This window comes from Myotis myotis, unplaced genomic scaffold (assembly GCF_014108235.1).
Source record: "Myotis myotis isolate mMyoMyo1 unplaced genomic scaffold, mMyoMyo1.p scaffold_m19_p_1, whole genome shotgun sequence".
NCBI lineage: Eukaryota > Metazoa > Chordata > Mammalia > Chiroptera > Vespertilionidae > Myotis > Myotis myotis.
In genome coordinates, this window is record NW_023416313.1 from 179723195 (window position 1) to 179750186 (window position 26992).

General features: G+C 38.6%; 1 protein-coding gene across 3 annotated transcripts in view; it reads left to right on the forward strand.

The window, feature by feature from the left end:
- TRIP4 (thyroid hormone receptor interactor 4) overlaps positions 1 to 23813 on the forward strand; it is a 66591-nt gene extending 42778 nt beyond the window's left edge. For 2 of the 3 annotated variants that reach the window (XM_036304414.1, XM_036304425.1), the window contains exons 11-13: positions 1673 to 1764; positions 16502 to 16604; positions 23515 to 23813. In XM_036304414.1, the coding sequence (XP_036160307.1) occupies positions 1673 to 1764; positions 16502 to 16604; positions 23515 to 23582 (263 nt within the window). In that variant the 3' untranslated portion in view covers positions 23583 to 23813. The remainder of the gene's footprint in view (positions 1 to 1672; positions 1765 to 16501; positions 16605 to 23514) is intronic. The other variant, XM_036304432.1, reaches the window with a different exon arrangement.
- Positions 23814 to 26992: the final 3179 nt, after the last annotated feature.

Sequence of the window (26992 nt, forward strand, 5' to 3'; positions counted from 1 at the left end):
GTATGAAAGTGACTTTAAACTTTGTGTATTTGCTTGTTTAGTGGCAAGTCATAGATAGCTGTCGAAAGCATTAATTTGCCAAATAGTACAAATAAAAATTTTAGTTCCCAATACCAGAAATTAACCAATTAGTCTTACTTTGTTTGGTTTGTTTTTAATCTTCACCTGAGGATATGTTTTCACTTATTCCAGAGAGAGAGGAAGGGAAAGAGAGAAAGGAAATATCAATGTGAGAGAGAAACATTAATTGGTTGCCTCCTATACACACCCTGACAGGGGATCTAACCTGAAACCTAAGTATTTGCCCTGACCAGGGAATCAAACCCAAAACTTTTTGGTGTATGTGTTGACAGTCCAACTGAGCCACACTGGCCAGGGCAGTCTTAGTTTTATGTGAGAAAATTTTATATATATATATATATATATATATATATATATATATATATATATATATTTACTATGATAGTAAATCATAGTAAATATATATGACTGCTGTAAACTATGGGATCTTTAGATTGGGAAGAACCACAAATAAAAATTTTTATCCGGAGTGACCCAAATAGACATCTGCTATTGGATTTGGACAGATCAAGGTTGGTTGACTTAAGCAGTGTATTTTGGCAATCACCCTCAGCGCACTAAATTTGGATCTTAAAATACACTTCTCACCCTTGTTTTCCTTCCTTTTATTCAGATCATACAGTTCTTTTTAAGATAGAATGAGAGGATAATTACAGACACACCTATAAAAGGTTTTTTCTTTATTTGTTTTTAAAGACTTTTTATTGATTTTTAGAGAGAGAAAGGGGAGATAGAGAAATATTGACGTGAGAGCAATAGTGATCGGTTGCCTCCTACACATTCCCACTAGGGATTGAGCCTGCAACCAGGGCATGTGCCCTGACCAATCGAACTGGCAATCTTTTCAGTGCACAGACAACACCCAACCAACTGAGCCGCACTGACCAGGGCAACACCTATAGAAGTTTTTAAAAATCCAAGCTCAGTGGATAGAGCGTTGGCCTGAGGACTGAAGGGTCCCGGGTTAGATTTCAGTCAAGGGTACATGCCGGAGTTGTAGGCTCCATCCCCAGTGGGGGAGGAGACAGCCGATCAAAATGATTTTCTCTCATCATTGATGTTTCTGTCTCTCCCTCTCCCTTCCTCTCTGAAATCAATAAAATATATACATATATATGTATATATAGAAGAAATCAAAAGTACATGTTTCTATAAAAATGTTTTTCTGTTTTGACTTATATAACAGGCTTGTTTTAAATTTGTGTGTTCTGACATTCTTAATTTTTTAAAAAAATATTTATGGTTTTCTCTTGACACCTGTAGCTTGTTTCCAAAACCCATCATCACTAAACACCAGTCTGATCCAGTTGATTGTAGTGGAATTGATTTGTTTGAAGTGAAATTGTGGGGTCTTTGAACTTCAATGGTGTGCGAGTAATTTTCTTATAGCTTAGATATGGAGAGTGGACTAAACCAGCCACTCAAATTTTTTTGCTAAAATATCAGCAGTTGAACCAAATAAAAACCTCATTGTTTTCCTTATGTCTACATATAGATAATAGAGAAAGTTATTTGTTCAGAATTGAAAACAGATTTGTGAGTTCTAGGGTCACAAAAAAGGAAATTTAATCATTCTTTATTCTTAATTCAGATGTGGAATTTCCCAATGACTATCCATCAGGTTGTCTTCTGGGCTGTGTGGACCTAATTGACTGCTTGTCCCAGAATCAATTTAAGGATCAGGTGAGTAAGAATACTTCTCTTGGACAGATGCTTGCTTCGCCACCATAGATCTTTCAGCACAGGATATCCTGAAGATAGTAAGGTGCTAGCAATTGGATTTAAACATATGAAGAGAAACTTTTAATTAGGAGATACTGGGGAGAGAAAAGACCAGGGTAGAAACAGAAAAAGTATGGTATAGTGATGCTTTGATTTCTGGTATATGGAGAATAGGCACATATACATTTCTGCATAAAAAGCTTTTGCCGCAATCCAGCTAACACATATAGGATCCTCATCCCTTAGTAAAAGTTCGCTGCTTTTGGTGAATAAAGCTTCCATTATCCCTTGAATTTCAATTAGGTGGTGGGAATGATTGAATTTGTTGTTACTTATTCTGGAACATTTGTTCTGGGCCAGAGAATTCATAATAAGCAAATGTTTGAACTCTGATTGCCTGGACTGTGCCAAGTTTGGTGTGCATGTGTATATATGTGTGTATTTTTATTTATTTTGATCATTTAAGATAGAACTGACATAACTAAAGTACATTTTTGAACAGCAGAGGGAGCTAAAGGAAAACCTGAAATTTAGAGCCTTGTGTTTAGACTCAGACTAGAGAAATCCAAAATCAGAAGGATCATCCTTGAAGCATGAAGAGTTTTACCTACCAGTGTGGGTTACCTGTACTTTAATAGTTAATTTAAGCAGTAGGGCTTCTACGACTGTGCTAAAGAAAGTGTTCTTCAGTTTTTCTTAGTAAATTCTTTGCTTTCCAGACTTATTTGCCTTTCACTAGTGTTATTACTGTCTGCAATTTTAAAAAACACTATTCCTATATCACCTTCTCTATCCTTTCCTCACATATTTTAGCCAATAGTTATTAATCTCTCTAGTTTTCTGTCTTTCATTTTCTTGTGGATTGCCGGGAGCCGGTCCATCCTTGCTGTTTCAAAGGACCTGGCATATATGGCATACTGTTCTTAAAATGTTTGCTCACCTTCTTGGCACTATGTGTTTTAACCAAGGTCTCTGAGAAAGGTTGTTTCCCCAAGTATGGATTTTCCCCTGAAGTTAGGGAGGGAATAAAACCTCTTAACTAAGTGCCAGGCAGGTAATTAATCACTTTAACTACGAACAATCATGCTTAAGCTACATAATCTTTACTCCCTGGTATGGAGATAAGAAACGCCCTAACCTTTGGAATAGAGATTGATAGGATTGGAATCAACTGGTATAAATACAGATGTAACAAGACAGAACTTAGAAGACAGAACCTAGAGACAGAAGAACTTCGCTGGAGAGAACATGGCAAAAGATCCTGGACTGAACCTGACTACAGAAATTGGCAAGAGAACCTGACTAGAACCTGGTGACTGAACCTGGCTGGAGAACCTAGCGAGAGAACATGGTTACAGAACCTGGCTGGAGAACCTGGAGAACCTAGCGAGGGAACATGGCTACAGAACCTGGCTGGAGAACCTGTATAACCTGGCTGGAGAACCTAGCAAGAGAATATGGACACAGAACCTGGCTGGAGATCCTAAGCAGAACTTCTCTGGAGATCCAGACCAGAACTTGGCTGGAGATCCTGGCTAGGCTGCTGATCAACTGAACGCTGTCTCCGTGTCATTCCTTCTTCGCCGACTCCATCTACACCTTTGGGAACCCCTGGGCCTGCTGGGGTTGGACCCCAGCAGTGGATTGCCTCCTCAGCCCTTCTCTGATTACTTTATATATATGAATACAATGTATCTAATTTGGCATGACTTTTTACTCCTAGCCTTTTTTTCTGCTCTTAGCACTGATCTAGATCTACGCAAAACCACAGACGTGGAGGCTCTTCATTTTCCACACACTTGTGCCTGTCCTATCCATCTAATGGGCCCTTTACCCATTTTTTCAGTGTCATTATTTTACTCTAGCTTTTTTTTTTTTTTTTCCAGTTTAGAAATAATGTAAGAATTTCTTATATTGGTGTAAGCTTTACAATTTTAGAGATTCTCACAGTCATTAACAGCGCAGTATAACTTTTCTTCTTAGGTTATTTGCATTCTAAAAAAAATAACCAGCAGCCTCTGGCAGTGTGGGTGGTGGTTTTGGCAAGGGACCTTCCTTTACTTTCTCATTTGCCAATCAAGCAAACCACCACCTGATATAAGATCAAATGATTTGTAGCCAGTCTTTTTTTTGCCACAATTTATGTAGAAAAGGTTGGGAAACTATAATCCTAGTCTATGGAATTAGAAATCTAATTAACAAAACATCGTTTTGGTTTCTCCAGGTTCTTGTCTTTCAGGGTAGCATAATATTCCTCCTAGTCTGTCTTTTATCCTGAGAAAGCTGAAGGTAGCTTATAGATGTGGAGGAATCCTTCCATATGTTTCTAGCTGGGGGTCATGGCAACTCTCGTTATGAATTTCCCTAATGTATGACATTAGAATATTTCAAAATGCCAGAAGCCTCTAAGCTTCATTAAACACAGGAATCCCATGCTTATTTTTCCTATGGTCAGCTTTTCTGTGGCTTTTCCCTATTGTTTCTATTCTATGTTTGAAGGTACACATGAATGTATTCAGAATTGGTATTAGCCCTATTTGATGATTGTTTATCAGATTAGGATCTTACAGCTTTTAAAGTTGTAGCTTTGGTATTTGGCTGCTTTTGGAAAATGTCTCAAGCACCCTTGGTAGCCTGCCTACCTGTCTGTCTCTCTTTGAGCTAGGGTTCTATGATATATGAAATGTGATTGCCTCGTCTGTTTTACCAACCTTATTTTCATTTCTGCAAGAATGAGTTGAGAGTTTATGTATTATAACCCTACACTAGCATTTCCCAAACTATTCCATGGTATAGGTGTTCTCTGAAAAATAATGAGGGTAGGGAGATTGTGAGGTTTCCATGAACACATACATTTGGAAAATGTATTTGGATTAAATAAACTTATTTACTGAAAAACTTCTCAGAGCCCTTAATATGCTAGTGTGTATTATGATTCTGATGTAACTCTCTGATATATCTGGTGGATATAACTTTCATTGTTCACAAAACTTTTTGACCATATCTCTGCCTCTTCTTCCCCCCTCTATCCCCCAAAACTCCCTATTTGCATATTCAGAACTGGTATCTTGTGGTGTGTACGTTTTGGAACTGCTAGTCTGAATATATTTGGTTTTCTCTCATCCTCATAGATTAGCTCACTGAGGGAGAATCATCCAGAAGACACTTTCCTGACTTAAGTCTTCTTTCTGCATTTCCGCACTCATTTCTCATCACTCAGCTAAATTGCATTTTCTTTGAAAACCCGTGTGGATATACTAATTTTATTTCAACTGAAACCAATCTCCTATGTGACTTAGCTCACATTTTACTTCTCCATCTTGTTCGTAACTTTTCTCTTCCCCAGAGAAACTCAGTAACTTACTTCCTGACCTCGAGTTCTTGGCCTTTCTTTGATTAGTTAAAATATACTAAGCCCTCACTATTTTCAGCATAGTGTGATCATTTAGTTTAAAAAAAAAAACAACACAAAAAACCCACAGTAAATGTTTTATTAGTGGTTGTTAAAAGTCAAGTGCACTACACTAGAAGTGGCTTTAAAATATGTGCTAAAAGTGCTTTCCCCTGAGCTAAGAATTCGTCTTCCTTTTATCTTCTAAGAATAGTATGGTTGGCATGGCTGATTTGTACCAGAAAAAAACCCCCCACTAGATCTTCCACCCTCTTAAGTAGTAGCAGGGGATCAACCTAGACAAGGTAGGAGTGCTACAGAAAGCACTGAAGGCTCAACTCAGGAGACTGAGGTAGATGAGAGCCATCTAGTTAAAACTTTTGTATTCCCCTGGAAGGAGCCCATGCCGTTTGCCAGCGTTTTATCTGCCAGCAGCAGATGTAAGCTCTCAAAAACAGCAGGGAGGATGTTAACTGCAACAATGCATCAAGGCTGTGGTTTGTAACCTCAATAGTAAGGCAGTTAAAACTTTTTTTTAAAACAAAGACATTTTGATTGCCAAATCCATAACCATTAGCAGCTGTGGTTTGAACAGTTCTCTAGACCTAACAAGTATTCAGACAAAAAGTTGAGCTGGTGGCTTTTGTTTCTATGTGTCTGTGTTATGTTTGTGCTATTTATATCTCTGCCTTCAATAGAAAATCAGATTTGTCTGAAATCTCCAAGGTCATTGATTATTCAATTTCTTCTGTACTGAATCCATTTCTCTCCTTGTCAGTTTACTGACCCTTTATTCCATTTGATCTTATGGTTTTTATAATAACCGAGACCCTATCTTTTTTTTTAATCTTCACCCAAGGATATCTTTTCCCATTGATTTTTAGAGAGAGGGGAAGGGGGGAAGGGAGAGAGAAAGAGAAACATTGATGTGAGAGAGACATCCATTGATTGCCTCCCGCACTCACCCCCTGATGAAACCTGCAACCCGGGTACCTGCCCTTGATCTGGAATCGAACTGGTGACCTTTAGGTTCCCAGGCTAACATTCCAACCACCAAGCCAAACCGGCCAGGGCTCAAGGAATTACGATGAAGCAGTTCTGCTGCTGACTGCTATAAGAATATCCAGCCTGGCTAGTGTGGCTCAATGGTTGAGCGTCTACCCATGCACCAAGAGGTCACTGGTTTCGATTCCCAGTCAGGGCACATGGCCCACTTGCAGGCTGATTCCCCAGTAGGGAATCGATCGATGTTGATATTTCTCCCTCATCAATATTTCTCTCTCTCTCACCCTCTCCTTCCTCTCTCTAAAAATTAATTAAAACATTTTTTAAAAAGCATCCAAGTGATACAGATCAGGAAGACTGCAAATACCACTTAATATGTGGAAATCATTGGCTACTATCACCAGCGATTATAAGTCTGAGAGGTTAGAAGTTAAAAAATGAAGGAAGTAATTAATAGTCAATATTTAAATCAGGCATTGACCTTAAATAATAGAGTCCCCAAATTTTCTTTTAAAATATGTGAAAAGGGCCCTGGCAGTGTGGCTCAGTTTGGTCCTATGCACCTAAAGGTCACAGGTTTGATTCCTGGTCAGGGCACATGCTTGGGTTGCTGGCTTGATCCTCAGTAGGCAGTGTGCAGGAGACAGCCAATTGATATTTCTCTCTTTCTCTCCTTCTTCTCTCTCTAAAATCAATAAGAACATATATATGTTGTCACCTGGTTCATACAGTGACCAATTTATAGACCTAAAATGTATGTTCCTAAGGAATCTTGAGGGCTGTATCTAAGAACCCATAAAGAGGGGTGTTGAATATCTGCCACAATTAGCCTAACCCTTGGCAGTTCTTTAAAATCACAGCTCATTTGAGTGAGATAGGTAACGTATTTTTGGAATCTGATGACAACCAGAACATTTACTAGAATTTCTGACAAGAACAGACTCAAATTTTTTGCAACCTGGGTAGCAAGTGTTCACTTAATGAATTGAGGACAAGCATGTACATTTTTTAATAATCTAGGAAGCATTATGTTTTCTGTTGTATTTATCCTGAAGAGAGGAAGGGAATATTAATACTTTTATATTCATTTATGTACATTTTTTAATGTTTAGCTTTTCATCTGAAAATGAGCATATAATTCTTAAGATTTTCTTAACTTTCATTCATCGATAAATACTTGAGTATATGTTACAAATCAGTCATGGTTTTAGACACTAAGTGAGACAAAAAATTGAATGAGCCAAAGTTTTTGACCCTAGAATGTTTGAAAGATCACTAGGTAGATAAGATATATATGTGAGAACTAAAGGCTGCCTCTGAGGAACTTAAAGGAGGAAAAGGTTGCGTCCAGCTGGGTGGGATCACAAAAGACTTTAAGAAAAAGATGGCATTTAAGCTATAACCTTGAAGGGTAGTAATAATAAGATCTATTACTTTTTGATAATTTATTATGTGCCAGGCCTATTATATATGTTATTTTCTAACCCTCACAACAACTCCAAGGTATCATTACCCCTCTTTTAGAAATGAGAGAACTTAAGACTAAGGGAGTTAAAATACTAACTTGTGTACTGTTAGTAATTGGTAGAATTGGGATTGCTATTCAAGTCTTCCTACTTAGATGGTAGAAAGCACATGCCAAGGAGAGGGAGTAAGGTGAGGTAGGCAGTTATGGGCCTGTATGGAGAGTAATAGCAAACCAGTTTGTTGAGGGAAGAGTATGAGTGAAGGGGAAGAAGCAGCAAACAAAAATGGAAAGGTATGTTTTGGTCAGAGATAGATACCTTTGAATGACAGGCTACAGGGGGAAGGCTTTTATCTGTAGTCAGTTGTGGGATGGGAAAAGGTGTTTTGAAGGTGATCAGAGCTTTGCTTGAGGAAAATCAATCCGGCAGCAATGTGGAAGGTATTTGTCATCCAAGGTAGAGATTTTTAAAAAAATCTGTTCTAGGATAATACCAGCGAAATTAGGCAATGGGGTGTGGGGGCAGATGCAAAAGGTTTTATATAGGGAGAATCAAACACCTTATGTGCCACTTTCATTTTACCTGTAAGTAAATCCAGGCTTAGAGAGAATGTGGTCTGCTTGATGTAGAAGGAATCTGCTGTCGTCTTGCTATCTTACTGCAATCTGTTCAAAGCTTCTTGATTTGTCATCCAGTCCACTGTATGAACCAGGTGGCAAATCGTCTCCTATTTTAAAATTTTATTGCTCAGAATATTATACAATCATACATTCATGAAGTATTTATTGACCATGTGCCATGTACCAGGCACTGTGCTAAAGACTGAGGATCCAGAGTTTTAACCAGGTTAAAAATATTTATTTTTTTAGTGACTTTAGAGAGAGAGGAAGGGAGAGAAAGAGGAAAACATTGATGTTAGAGAGAAACATCAATCGATTGCCTCCCATAGGCGCCTGGACCAGGGATCAAACCCCCATCCTGAATAAGTACCCTGACCAGGAATTGAACTGGCAACCTTTTGGTGCATGGGACGATGCTCAACCAACTGTGCCATACCTGCCAGGGCTTAGCAAGATATTTTATTCCCTCTAGATCCTTAAGTCTACTAGAAGAGACTGAAACAAAAAACCTCCAACCATAATAATTATCATATGAACAAAGAAATACACAAAAGAGGAGACCAAACCCTAAGTCAGCTGGAGGTAGGGTAGGAAAGGTTAAAGAAGCTTCTAAAAATGGTCAGTCCTGAAGAAGGGAGAATTTATGTCTTCCTCAATATACCATGCTATATCATGTGTCTATGCTCTTGTCCGCCAGGAGAGTTCCTATTTAATCTTTTAAACAGCTTAGATGTCATTCTTTCAGTAGAGTCTTCCCTGACTTCAGCCCATTTCCTCCTTGGCAGGATGGTAATTTTTTTTATAATTACAAAAATAAAATGTTCACATGTAGTTGGTCACCATCTATGTCATATTCATTTTTTTATCTCCAGTGTCCTAGTATATAGCCTGGCACATAGTAGGTACTCAATAAAAGTTGTAACAATATATTGAGAGGCTGGCAATGATTGATATACTAGTATGAAAAGCCTTAAATGCTTTGTGAAGGAATTTGAATTGTATTCTAAAGGCAACTATGTAAGTGATGTAATGAGATGTGTATTTTAGAAAGATTATCCTGGCAGCAGTAGGAAAGATGGACTGGATGGGGCAAGCCTAAATATAAGGAAATAATTGTCCAGGTCTGTCCAGGCATGATGAAGGTCTGCAACAATACTCAGGCAGGTTAGTGGACAGAAAGGAACAAATGATTGAAATGTTTAGGACTTGATGATTTGATTGGATATGAAGTATGAGAAAAAGAAAGAAGTCTAGGATTAACTTGTGTTTCTGGCTGTGGTGAGTGGGTGAATGGTACTACCTTTAGTCTAGATGGTGTATACAAAAGAAGAGAATTTTCGTTTAAGGTAAATGACTTTTTAAAATGAGCTGTCCTAACTGGTTTGGCACAGTGGATAGAGTGTCAGCCTGCGGACTCAAGGGTCCCAGGTTTGATTTCCGTCAAGGGCATGTACCTTGGTTGCAGGCACATCCCCAGTAGGGAGTGTGCAGGAGGCAGCTGATCGATGTTTCTCTCTCATTGATGTTTCTAACTCTCTATTCCTCTCCCTTCCTCTCTGTAAAAAATCAATAAAATATATTTTTTAAAATAAATGAGCTATGGCAAAGGAAACCTATATTGTAGCCGTGAAGGAGAGGTGTTCTCTAGTGTGTGCTCACCATATCAAAATCAACTTTTCTGTAAGTTTTCATTTGCATAGTTGAAAATATTTTAATCTGTTTTGTTCTAAAAGACAAATGTTTTGTAGTAAGGGGTACTGTTAATGTTAATCATGCTTAATAATGATCTTACCTTGATATGTTAACTAAGGTTAAGGATTCTCTGAGCTTTGCCTCAGAATGGTTCTCAGTTGAGTCAAACCAGACATCTATAATAATAAAAGCATAATATGCTAATTAGACTGGACAACCTTCTGGTGAAGCCAGGGCTGCGAGGGAAACCCCGGTCCCGGAGGGAAGCCTGGGTCCCAGGTGCCAGAGGGAAGCCGGTGCCGGCAGCCAGGGAAAAGAAGACCTACTCTTGCACAAATTTTGTGAATCGGGCCTCTAGTTGGGAGATAAAATCTAAAACTGGCAGTCTTTAACTCAAGAGGAGGTATTAGTCCCAGGGTAGACTTCAGTGGTTAAGAACCTTACAATGAAGTATCTTTAATTAAGAGCAATTTTCTTTTGGTTCTTACTAGTTTAAGTAGGAGTGAAAGCTTGCTATATGAAAATTAAGACCAAAAATACTTGTCATGAACGGGTGATTCCCATTTAGGTTTTGAAAAGGTCAGGGCAGAAAAGCTGAGGTTAATTTTATAGAAATATACTTGATTGGATTCTATTGCATGTGGAGGTTCCAGCATAGGACTCCAAAAGGCACAGAAAGCCACAGTGGAAATTTTACTGTGAGTAGGATGGGACCAGGAGACCAATGCTTTGTGACTTAAACCAGATCAACTTCCTCAAATGACTATAAGACCTATAAACTACATATCGCTTATCATTTATTCATTTCACCTGGAGCAAATATGAATTGACTCTATCATTGAGCTGGAACCACCTGCCTTTGATACATGATTTGAATTGGGTACTGGTACAAGGGAGCTCAACTATCCCACTTTGGGCCAGCTGGCATGATCTTTACCTAACCCCAGTCAATATACAGTAGTCAAAGTATCATGATCAGTGTTACCCTGATATGAGGAAACTTTTATCTTCCAGGAGAGTAGGGCCCGGGGTGCTAGTTATCCTTTGAACACCTTGAATTGCTTTGAAGGGCAATGTAAACAAGAACTATTTATCAGAGAACACAGTTGCTTTCGGGATCTGCTGCTTTGGATCTATTGTGCTTGTGGCCTTTTTATCAGACTCATTTTTTTTTCTTTCCGAATATTATCACCTCTACTTGGAGTTGGTTTTCAGCTAACTGGATTTCAGAGCCTGATTTTATGTCTTATCTAGTTCCTCAAAGTTTAAACCAAGAAAACCTACAGCAAATATATGTTCCTTGTCAGTGACTTTTTCTTGACTGCTTTAGCTTTTAGTTCTGTGGAGACAGGTATAATAAGATTTAGAGCTCATCTGGGGATTTGTGAAGAGTGACATCATTTAGGAGTTACTGATCATTTCAGTGCAAGGACGAAATGGAGGCACTCTTTCAGAGTTGGTGAAAATGCCCACTTGGTTTTGAATCTGTGGTTGCCCAAAACTACTAAACTTTTTTTCTTTTATGAAAATGGAAAAGAAATGTTTTCTAGATCAGTGGTCGCCAACCATTTGGACCTCACGGGCCACTGATTGGCAACCGCTGTTCTAGATAGCTGGTGAATAATTTTCCTCTGGAGGGGAGAAGAAAATGGCTGTTTAGTAGTTAATTACCATTTATACTAGACAGCTGTGAAACTTATGAGGCATGAAAGAAGAGTCCACCACACCTCCCCTGGTGGTCAGGCTGGAAACCAGGTGATGATAGGAGTCATGTTGTCTTAGGTAAGGACAGTAGCAACTTCCTGAAGAGTCTGTCACTGAATCTGAATGGTTGCTTTGAGTTGCTTGCTTGATCTTATAACCCACAACGCCTACCGTACTATGTCAGTGATCCTTAATCTAGCATTTTCTCTAAATTGGATATGACATCAGTTTATCCACATTCTTCACAAATATGAATCCTCCTCTCTTAATTTACTCTTTCTCTGAGTCAGCTGTGTTTTAGTCTTTGCCTCTCAGACCAGAAATTCCTTTCTTGTCTCTGACTTGTTAGTGTATAATGTGGCCCCTAATGCCCAGGCTGCAGTTGCAGAGATTGTATGTTTTTGGAGGTACTGAGGCTCTGCCAAGCTGACTTTGCTATAATGCATTTTGCCGTGAAAAATAATCTCTTTTCCCAATGCACAGGCCTGCCTTTCTTTATTCCTTGTAGGCTGCTTTGTTCTTCAGCTCTGTTTCTTATAAGCCTCTTAAAGTTCAGTGATAGAGCTTGGGAAAAGGGATATTCACATGAAACTTGGATTTAAATTCAGTTGATTTTTATTTTATTGAATTTATTGGGGTGACATTGGTTCACAAGGGAAAGTTGATTTTAATATTTAGCTTTACTGTGAGGCATGAATGGGTCCAAGGAACTTCTTGTTCTATAATATCATTTATCCAACCTTTTCCCCTTTATTTGACATTTGCTTACTGTGTACTTTTTATATATCAGGGTACTTTTTATTAAACTTAGGGCCTTATTGGATACTTGCCAAGACACGAAAGTTTTAATTTAGCTTGAGGGATAACAGATTACAGAATAGCACCTGCTTTTACCCAGAGTTAAAATCCTAGGAGTGTCTAGTTCCCAGCCTATGCATATTCAGTATTATTAGTTAACCTTAATGCACAAGTTGGTAAATTCCTTATTCTTTCATTCAGTAAGTATTTATTGATTTCCTTAGTATATGCCAGGCATGATTGGTACTGAGAAGTAAATTTTGACAAAAATCTCTGCCTTCATGGAGCTTTCATCCTATTAAGGGGAGGACAAATTAAAAAATTTAAATAAGTAGCCCAGCCAAGTGGGTCAGTTGGTTGGAGTGTCATCTATACAACAAAAAGTTGCAGGCTCTATTCCCCGTGAGGTCACATACCTGGGTTGCACATTCACTTCCCAGTTAGGTATATATGGGAGGCAACTGATCGATGTTTCTCTCTCACATCCCCTTCATCTCCCTCTAAAAGTCAATAAAAACATATCCTCAGGTGAGGATTAAAAAGCAAAAAGTTATTGAAGGGAAAAAAATAATAATTCCTTCTTTCTCTATCCCCCCCAGCCCCTGGTAACCTCTATTTTACCTTGTATTTCTATGAATTTGCCTATTCTAAGTACCACATATAAATAGAATCATACAATATTTGCCCTTTGTGTCTGGTTTATTTTACTTAGCATGAATTTTTAAGATTTATCCATTTTGTATCAGAATTTCATTTCTTTTTTTAAAAATATTTTTTTTTATTGATTTCAGAGAGGAAGGGAGAGAGAGATAGAAACATCAATGATGAGAGAGAATAATCAATAAACTGCCTTCTGCACATCCCCTCCTCCCCATTCCACTGGGGGTCAAGCCCACAACCTGGGCATGTGCCCTGATTGAACTGTGATCTCCTGGTTCATAGGTCAATGCTCAACCATTGAGCCACACTGGCTGGGCTCATTTCTTTTTAAGGCTGAATAATATTCATTCTATGTAAATACCACATTTTGTTTATTCATTTACCTACTGATGAATTGTGGAAACTAGTGGCTATTGTGAATAATGCTGCTGTGAACATTTATGTGTTTGTGTCCCTTTCAGTTCTTTTGGGTATATACCAGGAAGTGGAATTGCTGAATTATATGGTAATTCTGTGTTTAGCTTTTTGAAGAACTCCAAACTGTTTTTCCACAGTGGTTGTACCATTTTACGTCCATACCAACAATGCATGAGGGTTTCAATTTTTATTCTTAATAATGCTTGTTATTGTCCATGTTTTTTGTTTTTGTTTTGTTTTATAATAGCCATCCTCGTGAGCAAGAAGTGATACCTCATTTTGATATGCATTTTAAGGACCTTATTTTTCCCCCAGTTTTATTGAGATTTGATTGACATCTAACATTGTATTAGTTTAAGGTGTACAACACAATGACTTGTTATATTAAAAAATGGTTACCACAATACGTTTAGTTACCATCCATCACCTCTCATAGTTAGAGGCCCAGGAGAGAAGAGGTCTGAGACCTGACCCCTGAAGCATACCAACATTTAAAGAATGGGGAGATGAGAGGCAGTCAGTAAAGCAGCAAAACCAGGAAGAGAATGGTATTCTGGAAGCCAACTGAGGAATGTGTTCAAGAATGAGGGGGAGAAGAACTTTGTCAGGTTCTACAGATCAATTAAAATAAATACTGAGAAACTGGTCATTTGATTTAGTTTGGAAATGAACAATGACCTTTACAAGAATAGTTTGGGTGGACCGATGGGAGTTGAAAGCCTGTTATTATAGTGAATTCAGGAAAAATAGGAGAGGAATTTGAGGCAGGGAGTATAGATAGTCTTTAAATGAATTTTATTAAAGGGAATCTGAGAAATGGGGTAAGAGCTGGAGGAGAATGTGGGATCTGAAAAGTTTTTGTTTTATGGCACACATTACAGAAAGTTTGTTTTTGTTAATCCTCACCTGATGATATTTCTTCCATTGATTTTTAGGGAGAAAGACAGAGAGAGAAACATCGATGTGAGAGAGACACATCGATTAGTTGCCTCCTACATGTGCCCTGTACAGGGCTGGGGATCCACCCTGCAACAGCAGTATGTGCCCTTGACTGGAATTGAGCCCAGGACCCTTCAGTCTGCAGGCCGATGCTCTAACCACTGAGTCAAACCTGCTAGGGCCACAAGTATGTTTGTTAATGAGGTTAATAAAGTCAAGAGAACATTTATGGATGCAGATAAAAAAGGAGAGAATGGCTGAAATGGCTTGCAATTTTGGAAAAGCAGAGCTGTGAAGTACTGGCAGCATTGTCCTCTACCTTGATACTCTATTAAAACAGAAGAGAAAGCAAAAAACATGAAGCGATGTCAATTGTGACTACTGTTGCTTTGGCCTCTGTAGAATTAGGTTTAAAGATCTTGATAGCAGCTTCTGGTTTTATTTGTGCCCAAGCACCTCAAAGGTAACAGCTGGACCCTACTTTTCTTTGAATTCTAAAGCTCCAAGAGGTAAAGAAAGAGGAGTTTATCCTCCCATCTTTAGTCTTTCTTTTCTACCATGAACATTTTGACCTTGGCTGTGATATAATTGTAGCTGATACTTGGTATTAAGCTTTGTGTTATCAAAGTACATGCCATACTGCCTTGGCCAATTTTGGTCAATGGTTAGAATGTTGGCCCCCAGACTGAAGGGTCATGAGTTCGATTCCCAGTCAAGGGCATGCACCTCAGTTGCAAGCCCCCCAGCCCTGGTAGGGGCATGTGCAGGAGGCAACTAGTCAATGTGTCCCTCTCTCTCTTCCCTGCCTCTCTCCCTCCCACTCTCTCTGGAAATCAATGGGAAAAATTTATGCTGGGGTGAGGATTAAAAAAAAAGGTACTTGCCGTACCTGTCCCACACAGAAAGCCATGGTATGTGGATAGGACCAAAGGCTGCTTAAATTCTTTGTTTTTTCCACAGCATTACTTACCACCTAACACAGAGTGGCCAGTAAAGAAGTTTGACTGTTCATACTTCACTTGCTGTAGAGAATTTGAATTTTCTTACTGAATCCTCCATTTCTACTTAGAGCCTTAGATCTTTAGAGGACACATCTTGGCAGGTGAAAAAGAGTGGAAAATAATTTCATACTTTTGATGGTAATTAGTAGGAGAAAGGCTCCTCTGGTAATGAAGTCTGACCCATAGTCGCATTCAACCTATGAATCATATTTGTCCAACAAACACGAGACATCCAAGATAGGAAATAATGAAACAACAGATCAGTTGGGCATTGCTGGAGAGCACTTTATGCCAATCCCCAATTGTTCTTTAAATTGTGATTGTGTGGTCGGCATAATCTTACTCTAGGTGTTGTGTCTGTCTTTTCAGAAGGCATAAAAGTCCAAAGTATTCACATAGATTTATTTTGTGTTAAGAGATCCAAAGGAGGCTTCTAAATAATTTTCAGAATTGCTCTATCAGTTACCTTTCCACCCTAAGTAAGTCTGGAATGCATCCAGCAAAACAGCTTTTGCATGTTCATACCTTTCAGAGTGAATCATCTTTCTTCCCTTTAGTGAGAGAAGGGCTCTTTTGACTGTTTTTAGCAGAATTCTTACAAATGTTCTGTTTTTTCTTAAATATTCCTGTGTTTCACTTGAGTTGAATGTAAGGGGTGCCCAATGTTCCTGAAGGAGACCTCTGAATCTCCCACTTCATAGTCGCTTATATTAAAGAACAGGCAGTCTTATTCTGGGAAGATCTCAGGCATTCTTTTTTTTTTTTTTTTTTTTTTTTTTTTTTTAAAGAAATGGTAGACAATAGACTACATAAGAATACTGTGCTAAGGCCTGAGAAAAGGTGAAGGTTTGTTCTTGTTTGTTGAGCATAATCCTCTTTACATGAGTATGAAATGAAGAGTACTGTCATCAGCATGTTGAGGTGAAATCTGGGACATCCTTTGATCTTCTGGAAATTCACAATTTGTCCCAACTAGACTGAACTTTTTATTTTTATATTTCACAGTATCCAGACATGAGTCAAGAATCTGATTCTCCATTTGTTTTCATCTGCACAAATCCCCAGGAAATGCTTGTGAAGTTTCCCATTAAAGGAAATCCAAAAATCTGTAAGTCACAAGCTTTGACGATCTAATTTTCTTTTTTTATCTTGCACCTCACTTGTTTAACTTTTTAAAAATTTTCTTTTTACCCTCTTCTATAGCATCTCAAGTGTTGGAGGATTAATACATTTATATTTATTGATAACTTTAATATTAGGTTAACTATAGAATACCTTTTCTAAAGTGTATCCTGATTGGTCCACAATTATTGGCATGCTAATGAATCATTGTAAACTTCAGTTTAGGACCCCAATACATTTAAATCCTATTTGTCAGCCAAAAGAGTGTGCTTTGTTCTGCTATACTGCTTAGTGGCAACATTGTCATTTATCCATTGTTCATTAGTATTTAATCCAAGAATAAGACAACTTTTTAAGTGTCTGTTCTTGATTGTCTATTTTGGAGGCATTACTTCCCCACTATTCCGTCTCACCCTCCCCCAATTCCCTTGATTACTGGTTTCTAGAGCTTTGCCCTAAGCCTCTTGTTTTTCATCTTTTTGAAACATCTTGATGATTTCTTTTTCTGTAACTTTTGCTTTTATGTATGTGTGATTATAGTACCCTCTCTATATTCACCTCTTAGGAAGTGCTTGTTGACTACTCTTTGAACACTCAACTTTTCTTCATCTTCCATCTTCTCTTTCTCTGTCTGGTCCTACAGCAGCCTCTTCTGTTTCAAAGCAATCTAAGGAAACATATAGTGGTATCCTCTTTGTCTAACTTTCTTTAAAAAACAACATCAACTATTCTCTCATTTGCTCATATCAGTTACTATTTTTATGCCTCTGTGACATTGCTTTCCCACTGTGTGAACTGGATGATTCTGGGGCATGCATTGTCTTCAGCTGTGCACAACTCTATCTCACCCGTTATCTTGAAGATCAATTAGCCACTTTATAATTCTTTTCTGTGGAGAAGGACTTCTCAAACTATCCTATATATTAAAAGGGTAATATGCAAATTGTCCCCTCAACTGGAAGTTCAACCAGAGTTGGACCAGGGGGCAGGGCCAGCCCACCACCTCCCACATCCCCTCCACCCGGCCATTGGCCTGATTGGCCCTATCGGGGCGGACCAGCTGGACCCCACCCGTGCATGAATTCATGCATTGGGCCTCTAGTAAGATAAATAAAAATCACCTATAGAGCTGTTAAGACAGAATCCTAGGCCTTCTCCCCAATGTACCTATGGCTTTGATCGACTGAGTACACTGAGTAATACTGCTGTCAATCACAAAATGAAATGCTTTGAGTATGAACTTAAATTAATGTATATTCACTACAAAATTCAGGCAACTCTCATGATTTAAATGACACATATGTTCCTGAGTTTCCTACAAATCAGAAAATCTGAACATAAGTTGCCCTTAACTTATACAAATTATTTACTTCAGACTTTACCCCAATGGGTAGCCAAGTAGCCCTGGAAATTCTTTTCCCTTCTTCTACACTATGTAGGATTTAAATCTTTCTTTTCCTCTCCTTTTTGGTTGTGGCATTCTACCCTCTTCTTCTCTGTTCCATTCTCACCTTACTCTGGTGGTAAGAGGAAATGTGGTATGTCTCCTCTGTCAAACCCACTGCTACCTTGATCTTTACCTTAGTTACCTTTTCTTAGCTGCCTCCTCTATCTTGGTTTTTATCTACTGTTTAAGCTCCCGTGAGAAAATGTTCTCTGTACACAGAGTTTAGATACTTCTCTGAAATGTTTTACTTCAGTACTATCTCTACCCAGACAGAGACCCACCTTCAGCATATATATGGCCGTCATTTTTTTCCATAAGGTTTAATAGGGGTGAGGAGTGATGATCTTAGGGAGCAAGTTTTAATAACCTCCTGTCTTTCCCCATTGTTTCTGTTAGTTAAAAGCTTTTAAAAGCCAAAATGGGATGTATACTTGTTTCAGGGACAACAGAGCTACATAGAAATTATGAGCCTACAGCAGCCATGGGCAAACTATGGCCCACGGGCCAAATCCAGCCCGTTTGAAATGAATAAAACTAAAAAAAAAAAAAAAAGACCGTACCCTTTTATATAATGATGTTTACTTTGAATTTATATTAGTTCACACAAACACTCCATCCATGCTTTTGTTCCAGCCCTCCGGTCCAGTTTAAGAACCCATTGTGGCCCTTGAGTCAAAAAGTTTGCCCACCCCTGGCCTACAGCTTCTTTCATGGTAGACCAGTCGAGGTGAAAAAACATTGGTCAGAAACAATAGGTAGTGAAAATTGGTGTGTTTTTTTTAAAGGAAAGAATAGGCTCACCAATCCCTGTGTGTCTCAGAAAAATAAATTCAATTGAGAGGAAACCAGAGTGAGGATTTAGTCAGGTATAAAGTTTCTGTTCTCTGTAACTCCCCATTCCTTTATCTTTCATTCAATTTTACCATCTCTAAAAACTTTACACTCTGCCAGAACTTCCTTGCCTTAGGTCGTAGAGGCCACTTTCAGTAGTTTACAGCTGGGAGAGTCTTTAATCCCACTGCCACAGGGAAAAATATATAGTTGGCTTTTAATTTGGAATGCTTCATAGTTTATTCTAGATATATTGTTAGTTGTAGTGGTTAAGTTCCATAATATTAATAATATAGTTAGTACTCTACTTCATTAACTGCCATAACTATAGTTTAAATTTAAAAAAAATTTTTTTGTGGGATGGCTTGGGAACCATTTTTTTTTTTAATATATTTGTATTGATTTCAGAGAGGAAGGGAGAGGGAGAGAGGGAGAGAAACATCAATGATGAGTGAGAATCATTGATCGGCTGCCTCCTGCAGGCCCCCTACTGGGGATCAAGTCCGCAACCTGTGCATGTGCCCTTGACCGGATTTGAACCTGGGACCTTTCAGTCCGCAGACCGACGCTCTATCCACTGAGCAAAACTGGCTAGAGCATAACCACCTTTTATAGATAGTTATATGAGAAATATATTCCAAGTTCTAAACTTCTGACTTGGAAATAAACTTTTAGAATACAACCCACTTACATGTTGTGTCATGTATATATATGTATATATGCCTTCATTGAAAGGTATACATTTTGATTTACGTTTTTGGACATGTAAACTTGAGCTTGCTTGACCTGGGGATAATTGTGTTTCTTGAAATTGAAATAATTTAGAAAAGAGCAATGTGCAATATGTTATCGTTTGGCTGTGCTCAAATTAGGAAATGCAAAAATGTTTAGTATAGTAGAATATATAGGTTGAATGTTCAGAGAGATAGAGGAATCTTTTTACTTTAAATAAACTACATGTTCTATAAACTCATGCAAATACTGCCTTATATCTTATGCAAAGTATGTGAAAATCCCTATGAGAGTTATATCAATGGATGGCAAATAATTTTTCCCTTTCAACTTCTAGCCCATCTGTTGCACATGCATTTGATTTTCTCGTAGGCACCATGATTGAGGATGTAGTTTAATATTGAAATGCTGTAGGTACTAAATGTGAAAGTATTGGGGAAATACAGAAACTAAGCATTATCACTCTGCTTTTAAGAGAGTGTATACTGTGTGTTACATTAGTTAACTGTCCAGATCCCAAGTCCAGGCTGAACTAGAACTCAAAGTTCAGAGTCCATGTAATCCAAGGGCAGCCATGATGACTGCTTCTTCATGCAAGAGGCCCTAGTCCCTTGCCCTCATTGCCCACAGCTGACCCCAAGAATTGTTACTATTGGCAGTCACTGTGGTAGATGCTAGGGAATGCAAAGAAGTCCTTATTTGTAAGGAGCTCACAGTTGGCTGGCACATGTACAGTTTTGTTTTTAAGGCAGCCTAGGGGATGAAAAGAACTTCTGAATCCCTGGAAATGCCTTGGAAGTCCTTATTCCTCTATATCTCCTTCCTCCTATTAGTTTTCTATTTTATGACATCATAATTGAAGTCAGAGATTAGTCTGCCTACCACTGAGTGCTTTGCTCTGATGGGTTGATCTTACCTGAGCTGGTCTTACTTGAAGGTTGTCATAACCAGATTGCAGTTTTCTAAAAATTATACTTGGGAAACTTCTTATACAGTAAAGCTTTGAGAGTGTGAAGAAGGTAATGTCTCTTTTTTTAATATGAGAAATCTGAAATGAATATTGTGAAAACACTTGCCTAGAGTTATGTGGTAAATTAAAACAGACCATATCTAAGAAATACAGCTCCCAAGCCTCAACTACTTTTTCAGAGAACTTTGAGTTTATGAGGCACTTTAACATATATGATTTCAATTAGTTATTTGATTAAATGACTTAATGTATGTAAAATACTTAGCACAGCACTTGGTATATAGAAAGCACTTAATGTTAGCTGTAATCCTTTCAACAACTTTGTAAGTTGGTAGGAATTTTTCCCCCTTTCATTTTTAGTTGAGTAAACAGGTTTATAGGAATTGTATTTTGCTCACATCTTTTTGCTTCGAGGTTTCCAGCTCTTTTCTAGGTTTTATGTGTTTTGTTTTGTTTTTCAGATTGCCTCAGAAACAAATCATTCCAATTTACATTTCATTTTTAGGACACAACATCATAGGGCTGGAAAGAGCCGTCAGTACTATGTAGTCTAGTTTCTTAGCATTGAAAAGATTGAGGACAAGAGTGACTGGGTGATTTCCTTCGGGTTATACAGCTAGGCAGCCTCAGGACTGAAACTGGGACCTGGTTCTGCCAGCTTATTCAATAAAGAGGACTAGAAGCCTGAAGTCCTAGATGGGATTCTAAATTCTGTCCTGGCTTGTTCTAAAAAGCTGAGTAATACACCATGCTTCTTTGTACCTCTGGGTACCACCACCGTTACCATGGATACTCTTAATAGTGTCTATTCTTGGTTACTCAATAGTTCCTATAATGTAAAGGTTTTGAAATTTGTAGTGTCTGCCTTCTTTGTTTAATTCATTTGATGAAAACATTTATTTAGCACCTGTCATTTGGTAGTGTTAGAGATACAAAGGCAAACTTGCCTTGTTTTGTAATCCTCACTCAAGGAGTGAGGATATTTTTCCCTTTAATTTTTAGAGAGAGTGAAAGGGAGGGGGAGAGAGAGAGAGGGAGAGAGGGAGAAAGAGAAACATTGATATGAGAGAGACACATTGATTGTTTGCCTCCCACATTCCCACATGCACTCCACCTCAGGGTGAGGATCAAACCTGCAACCCAGATACGTGCCCTTGATTGGGAATCGAATCCAAGACCCTCTGGTGCACAGGCCGACACTCTAACCACTGAGCATGCCAGCCAGGGCCAAACTTGCTTTGTAATAGGGCTCTTTGTCAGATTGCTGGCACATGTTCAGATTTCCAACCAGGCAGCCTAGGGGATGAAAGAACTTCTAAATCCTTGGGAATACTCTGTGCTCTAAAGCCCAAATTAAAATCAATAGCATTGTAAAAATAAAAAAACAAAATAAAATCAACAGCATTGTGACTATTGTGAATGGCATTTGGATTATCATTTAGGGATGGTTTCTGAGAAAGTCCAGAAAAGAAGTAATGTTATTCCAGGAGCAGGTATAGCCCTCGAGAGATGGAGGAGGGGGGAAGAAATTTAGAAAACAAGGAAACTTGTTAAGTTGTGGTTATTTTTCTCACATCTCTTTGTGCAGTAGTCATGACATGTGTTCTTTATTTTTTTAAATAAGGTTTTAAAAATATTATTTGAGAGAGAGAAAGAGAGAGAGAGAAACATCGATTTGTTGTTCCACTTATTTATGCATTCATTGGGTAATTCTTGTATGTGCCCTGACTGGGGAGCAAGCCCCCAACCTTGGTGTATCAGGATGATGCTTTAACCAACTGAGCCGCACAACATGTATTCTTAATTGGGCAAATGAGGATATTGAAATCCAGAGGAACAATGACTTGTCCCAGATCATATAGCTAGTTAATAGACAAGAACCTGAGTCTCCTGACTCCTAGTCTAGTGCTCTTTTATACCTGATTGCTGCAAGAAATGAAAATGACAGCATATTGGGGCAAAGGTTGTAGGTATGGGCCTGTAATACATGGGGATCCTTGTTTTAGTTTTTGTTTGTTTGTTTGTTTTTGTGGTTTTTTTAGTGCCGAAGATGATGTTCAACTTAATTGTTTCTGTTTCCAGCATTAGCATTGCTATGGACTTAAATGAGACTTTTTTTTTTTGAAGAAAGCAAATTGCACACACTGTTCTCAGGCCAGACAGACAGGAAGGAACTCAAGTTTCTTTCTTTTCATGAGATGGATGGCTCCTCAGGCTGCTACCACTGAACCAAACTCTGTCCTGGTAGATCTGAGGAGTCAGAGGTTAGAGACCACAGGTTCTTCACTCCTAAGGCAGGTCACCTGGGACAGGAAGGTTGCTTGTTTTCTAACTTTAACACTTAGAAGAGTCATGCAGCCTATGACCTTTGCCCTTTTTAGCTGGTGATAGGGGCCCTTTGTCAGTACAGCATTCATGTGGATTCTACTCTACTGTTTCAGGTCACTCCCCCTATTAAGTCAGAGGCAGGAAAGGGGTGAGTTGAACTGCTTTTCTCATTGTGAGGGAGGTTCATGCATTATGCTCAGCAAGTTAACAGGTCAAAGGAATGGGTTTCCCACTGTGTGAAATGCCTTTCTCTATTATATTTTCTATTCTTTAAAAACTTGGTTTAGTATTAGATTGGAAAAGATGGTGTTTCTCTTCTACTAGCTACAAAATTAGAAATATTAACTTAGATTCATTAGGCGAATACTCATTGTGTTTGTGTGCATGCTTTTGTATCTCTCTATATGGTGTTCCTACTGCTTCCTCATTCTTACAGAATGCAACTCTGAAGTTTGAAAGTGTCAGAGTCCTGAAGCAAGATAATTGAATGTGACAGGAACACAGTAACCAGAAGACCTGGGAGGCCATGAAAGATTTGCATTGCAAATATAAAAAATAAATAATGAGGCTTCTTTTTCTCCCTTACAGGGAAACTGGATTCCAAGATCCATCAAGGCGCAAAGAAGGGGTTAATGAAGCAGAATAAAGCTGTCTGACCCAGGAGAAAAGGAACTATACAGCCTAGTGGAGTTTTGTGTACTAAAATTGTTATCCGTTGGTCCTTTGGAACTGAAGCAGTAGAAATCTCAAGGCTTGGAATCAAGCTTGACACTCTCAGAATTTAAACTCTTATCAAACTTGTATATTTTTCTTAGGGAGTGGGATTCTTTATGTAGTGGGTCAGAATCTTTGAATACATTATTTATAAAAACCTATTTTAAAAATTCTAGGTCTTTGACATTTTTTCTCAGAATGGTATTTGAGGAAAAAGGAACAAATTGTTCCTTGGGAAAATTCTTAACCTAGGTTAACGATTTTGGAGGGACCACTTGAATTTTGAGGCCCCCTGTCCCCCCAAAGATGGTAGCCTGATAGACAATTTGGATGTCTGAGAAATCCTGTGTTTGATACAAACCTGTGATAGGACAAAAAACTTCGTTGGCAGATTTTTAAAACAAAAAATTTTTTTAAGAGATAGTCTGAATAGGTGCTACCACTTTGTTCTCTGGTTTGAGACATTAGGCATTAAGTAGATCAGACTGGGAAGAGATGGAGCCACCTGCTCAAGCAGCATGAAACTGCCCTATTTATTTTGTTGGTATTGCAAAAGCATCACTTGGATGGGGCAATTAGAAACAAACTGAAAAATAAAATCCCTTCAGTAATTGCATCCAAATACCCCCAGATGCTGAAACCAAACCCTTTAAACCATCCACACCCCAGGAAGCTGTGTGTTTTGGAAAAATAGGAGGTTGGTTTGAAATGAGATTTTTACTAGTCAGTCTGGCCCCCACTTAGCAAAGCCTTTCTTCTGAGGCTGTTCAGAAGAGCTATCAGAATCTCAGTTGCTGGTATCAGGGAATTCATGGTCTTAAATGCGTATGTTCTGCTTTTTATGAAGCAGCACCACCACACTGGGGAAGTTGGATCCCCTCCAGCAGTTGTGTGCATGACTTAAAAAGAGAGCACAAGGGAGAGAAAAAAAGTGCCCGGTGTTATGAAAAAGATTAATTTCCCCTTTCTTTAATCCTTCATATTCAGCATTTATTTGCATGGAAATACCTCCACTCATTATGCATTGATGTTCACTCAACTGTGAACCCTGCTTGTTGCATAGCTTTAGGCACTGGTTTTGAGGGGGCCTGTTCACTCTGGATTTCCCACCTGATTCTTGTTCTGGTGATGCAAACATGTAGTATTTTCTTTCCTTTCCCGTTCAACCTCTATAGAGAAAATGGAAAAGACAGCTAAGGGCATGTCTTTAGGGGGAAAAGTCTCTTTTTGGCCTCCTACAGACCCTGGTACTATTAGTGAATCCACATTAGGTTCACTATGCAGTTAATAATTTACCAAGCAGTAGCACCTTGAATTCTGAGCTGGAATTATCTAGTTTTCTTTCTTTCATTTTTTAAAATATATTTTTATTGATTTCAGAGAGGAAGGGAGAGGGAGAGGGACATGGAAACATTAATGATGAAAGAGAATCATTGATAGGCTGCCTCCTGCATGTCCCCTACTGGGGATTGAGCCTGCATCCTGGGCATGTGCCCTGACCAGGAATCAACTGTGACCTCCTGGATCATAGGTCGATGTTCAACCACTGAGCCACACTGGCCGGGCTGTCTGGTTTCCTTAATACCAAAATAAAACCAAAAGGCACGAGGTAAAGAGCCTAGGGCCGGAAGAAGAAAAGTTAATCTGCCTTTTTATTTAAATGACAGCCTGAGCACAAAAGAGTCTGGATTGGTTTTTCCACCTGGATAGATTGTGTGCATGCCTAAAGAAAAACATCAGGAACTATAAGAGTTCAGGTTATGAAACCATTTGTGTACCATGATAAAGTTTATAAGGGCCTTCCAAGTTTATAAGAACCACCTCACATCCAAAATATGCAGCTGGAGCCACATGAGAAAATGGCAGAGTAACTTGGAAACTTCTTTTCATGGTTAGACTGTGAAAGCCTGTCTTTAGTTCATGTGGTGGTGGTATTAGGTCCCTTATTTGCAGACACCAGAGAGGAAGTGTGGGAGAGACTTGAGGGTAGATGGGCCTTCATTGCTCAGTGATGAGTAGCATAATTTAAAGCTTAGTGGAAATTATTAGCCTGAATATAAACTCACACAGGAATAGCCAGCCTCTTAGTACTTTATACCACTTTGCTCTGACCCTACAACTCTAGGACAGCTTGGCCTGAGGAAAGTTCCATGGTTCAGAGCTGGTTTTCTTCTGCGCCCCCTTTTGGATGGTTGGGTTCAGTGGCTCACAATTTATATAGTACCTAAAGGATTCAGTGTTTTTGTTTTTCCAGACAGGACCCAATCTTAATTATATAAACTCAGAGTAGGCTATATATAAAACTGGTTTTTCTGTCAGGATTTAGGAGGCTTTGGCTTCGCAGTCAGATGTTTGAAATGGAGTGAGGTGTTTTTTGTTTTTTTAACTTTTTGCTTGCTATAGCTAATCTGGAGAAAGAGAACTATGTGTCTCCTCTTTTCTTTTTAAGCTGGAAGTTTACAGAAACCCATTTTTTCCTAGGGAGGTATGAAAAATTTAGACTTTCAAGATTACTTTTACAAATAATTACAAAGTTATGAGTTATAACTTTTTCCATTTTAAGTACTGTCTCTACTAAAGTGTATTTATGTGGATTTCATTTACTTTGGTAAATTTTTTTAATGCCTTTGCTAGAGCTCTTAGCCAAGATTGAGACAGTCTGGGAGTTGTTCTTCTGCCCAGCTAGAAAAGGCCAGTAAAAAAGCAAGCATCTATTAAACTAGAGAAATCAGCTAACTTCAGTTTATTAGGCCTGAGGGGAGGAAAGAAAGTCCTATGATGAAGGATGTGTTCTCTCAGATTCAAATAGCAAGTGCACATCTGCTGTTCTCAGCTTCTGTGAATGTGTTTGGAGGGAGGTGATCCATATCACAGGTTCCATCAGCAACAAGGGTCCAGCATTTGGAAGGCTTTTCTACTTCTCTCATGCAAAGAAAGAACATAGCCACAGTGCCATCCTCTGACACAAAGACACTTGTGTAAATGTCCATTTATGTGTGTGCACGTAATGTGGATTAATTCATGAGGTGAAACTTGGTAAACTGATCAGATTTCAGATTTTAATTGACAATGGAGAGTCTAGAAACAAAACCTAGTAAGTTTTGTACCCTAGCTTGGAGTCAGTTAAATAGGGCCAGGGAAGGGGAACCAGGAGCCAGACTAAAGTGTCCATAGAGAAGTGTGTCATAGGAGGGGAGTGAGATGTTGGGACAAGGGACAAAAGTCAGTACAGAAGACTTGAGAAGAGTCTAGAGCTGTACTGTCTAATACGGTAGCCACTAGCCACATGTGATTATTTAAATGAAATTAAGAATTCATTTCCTGTCATATTAACCATATTTCAAGTCCTCAA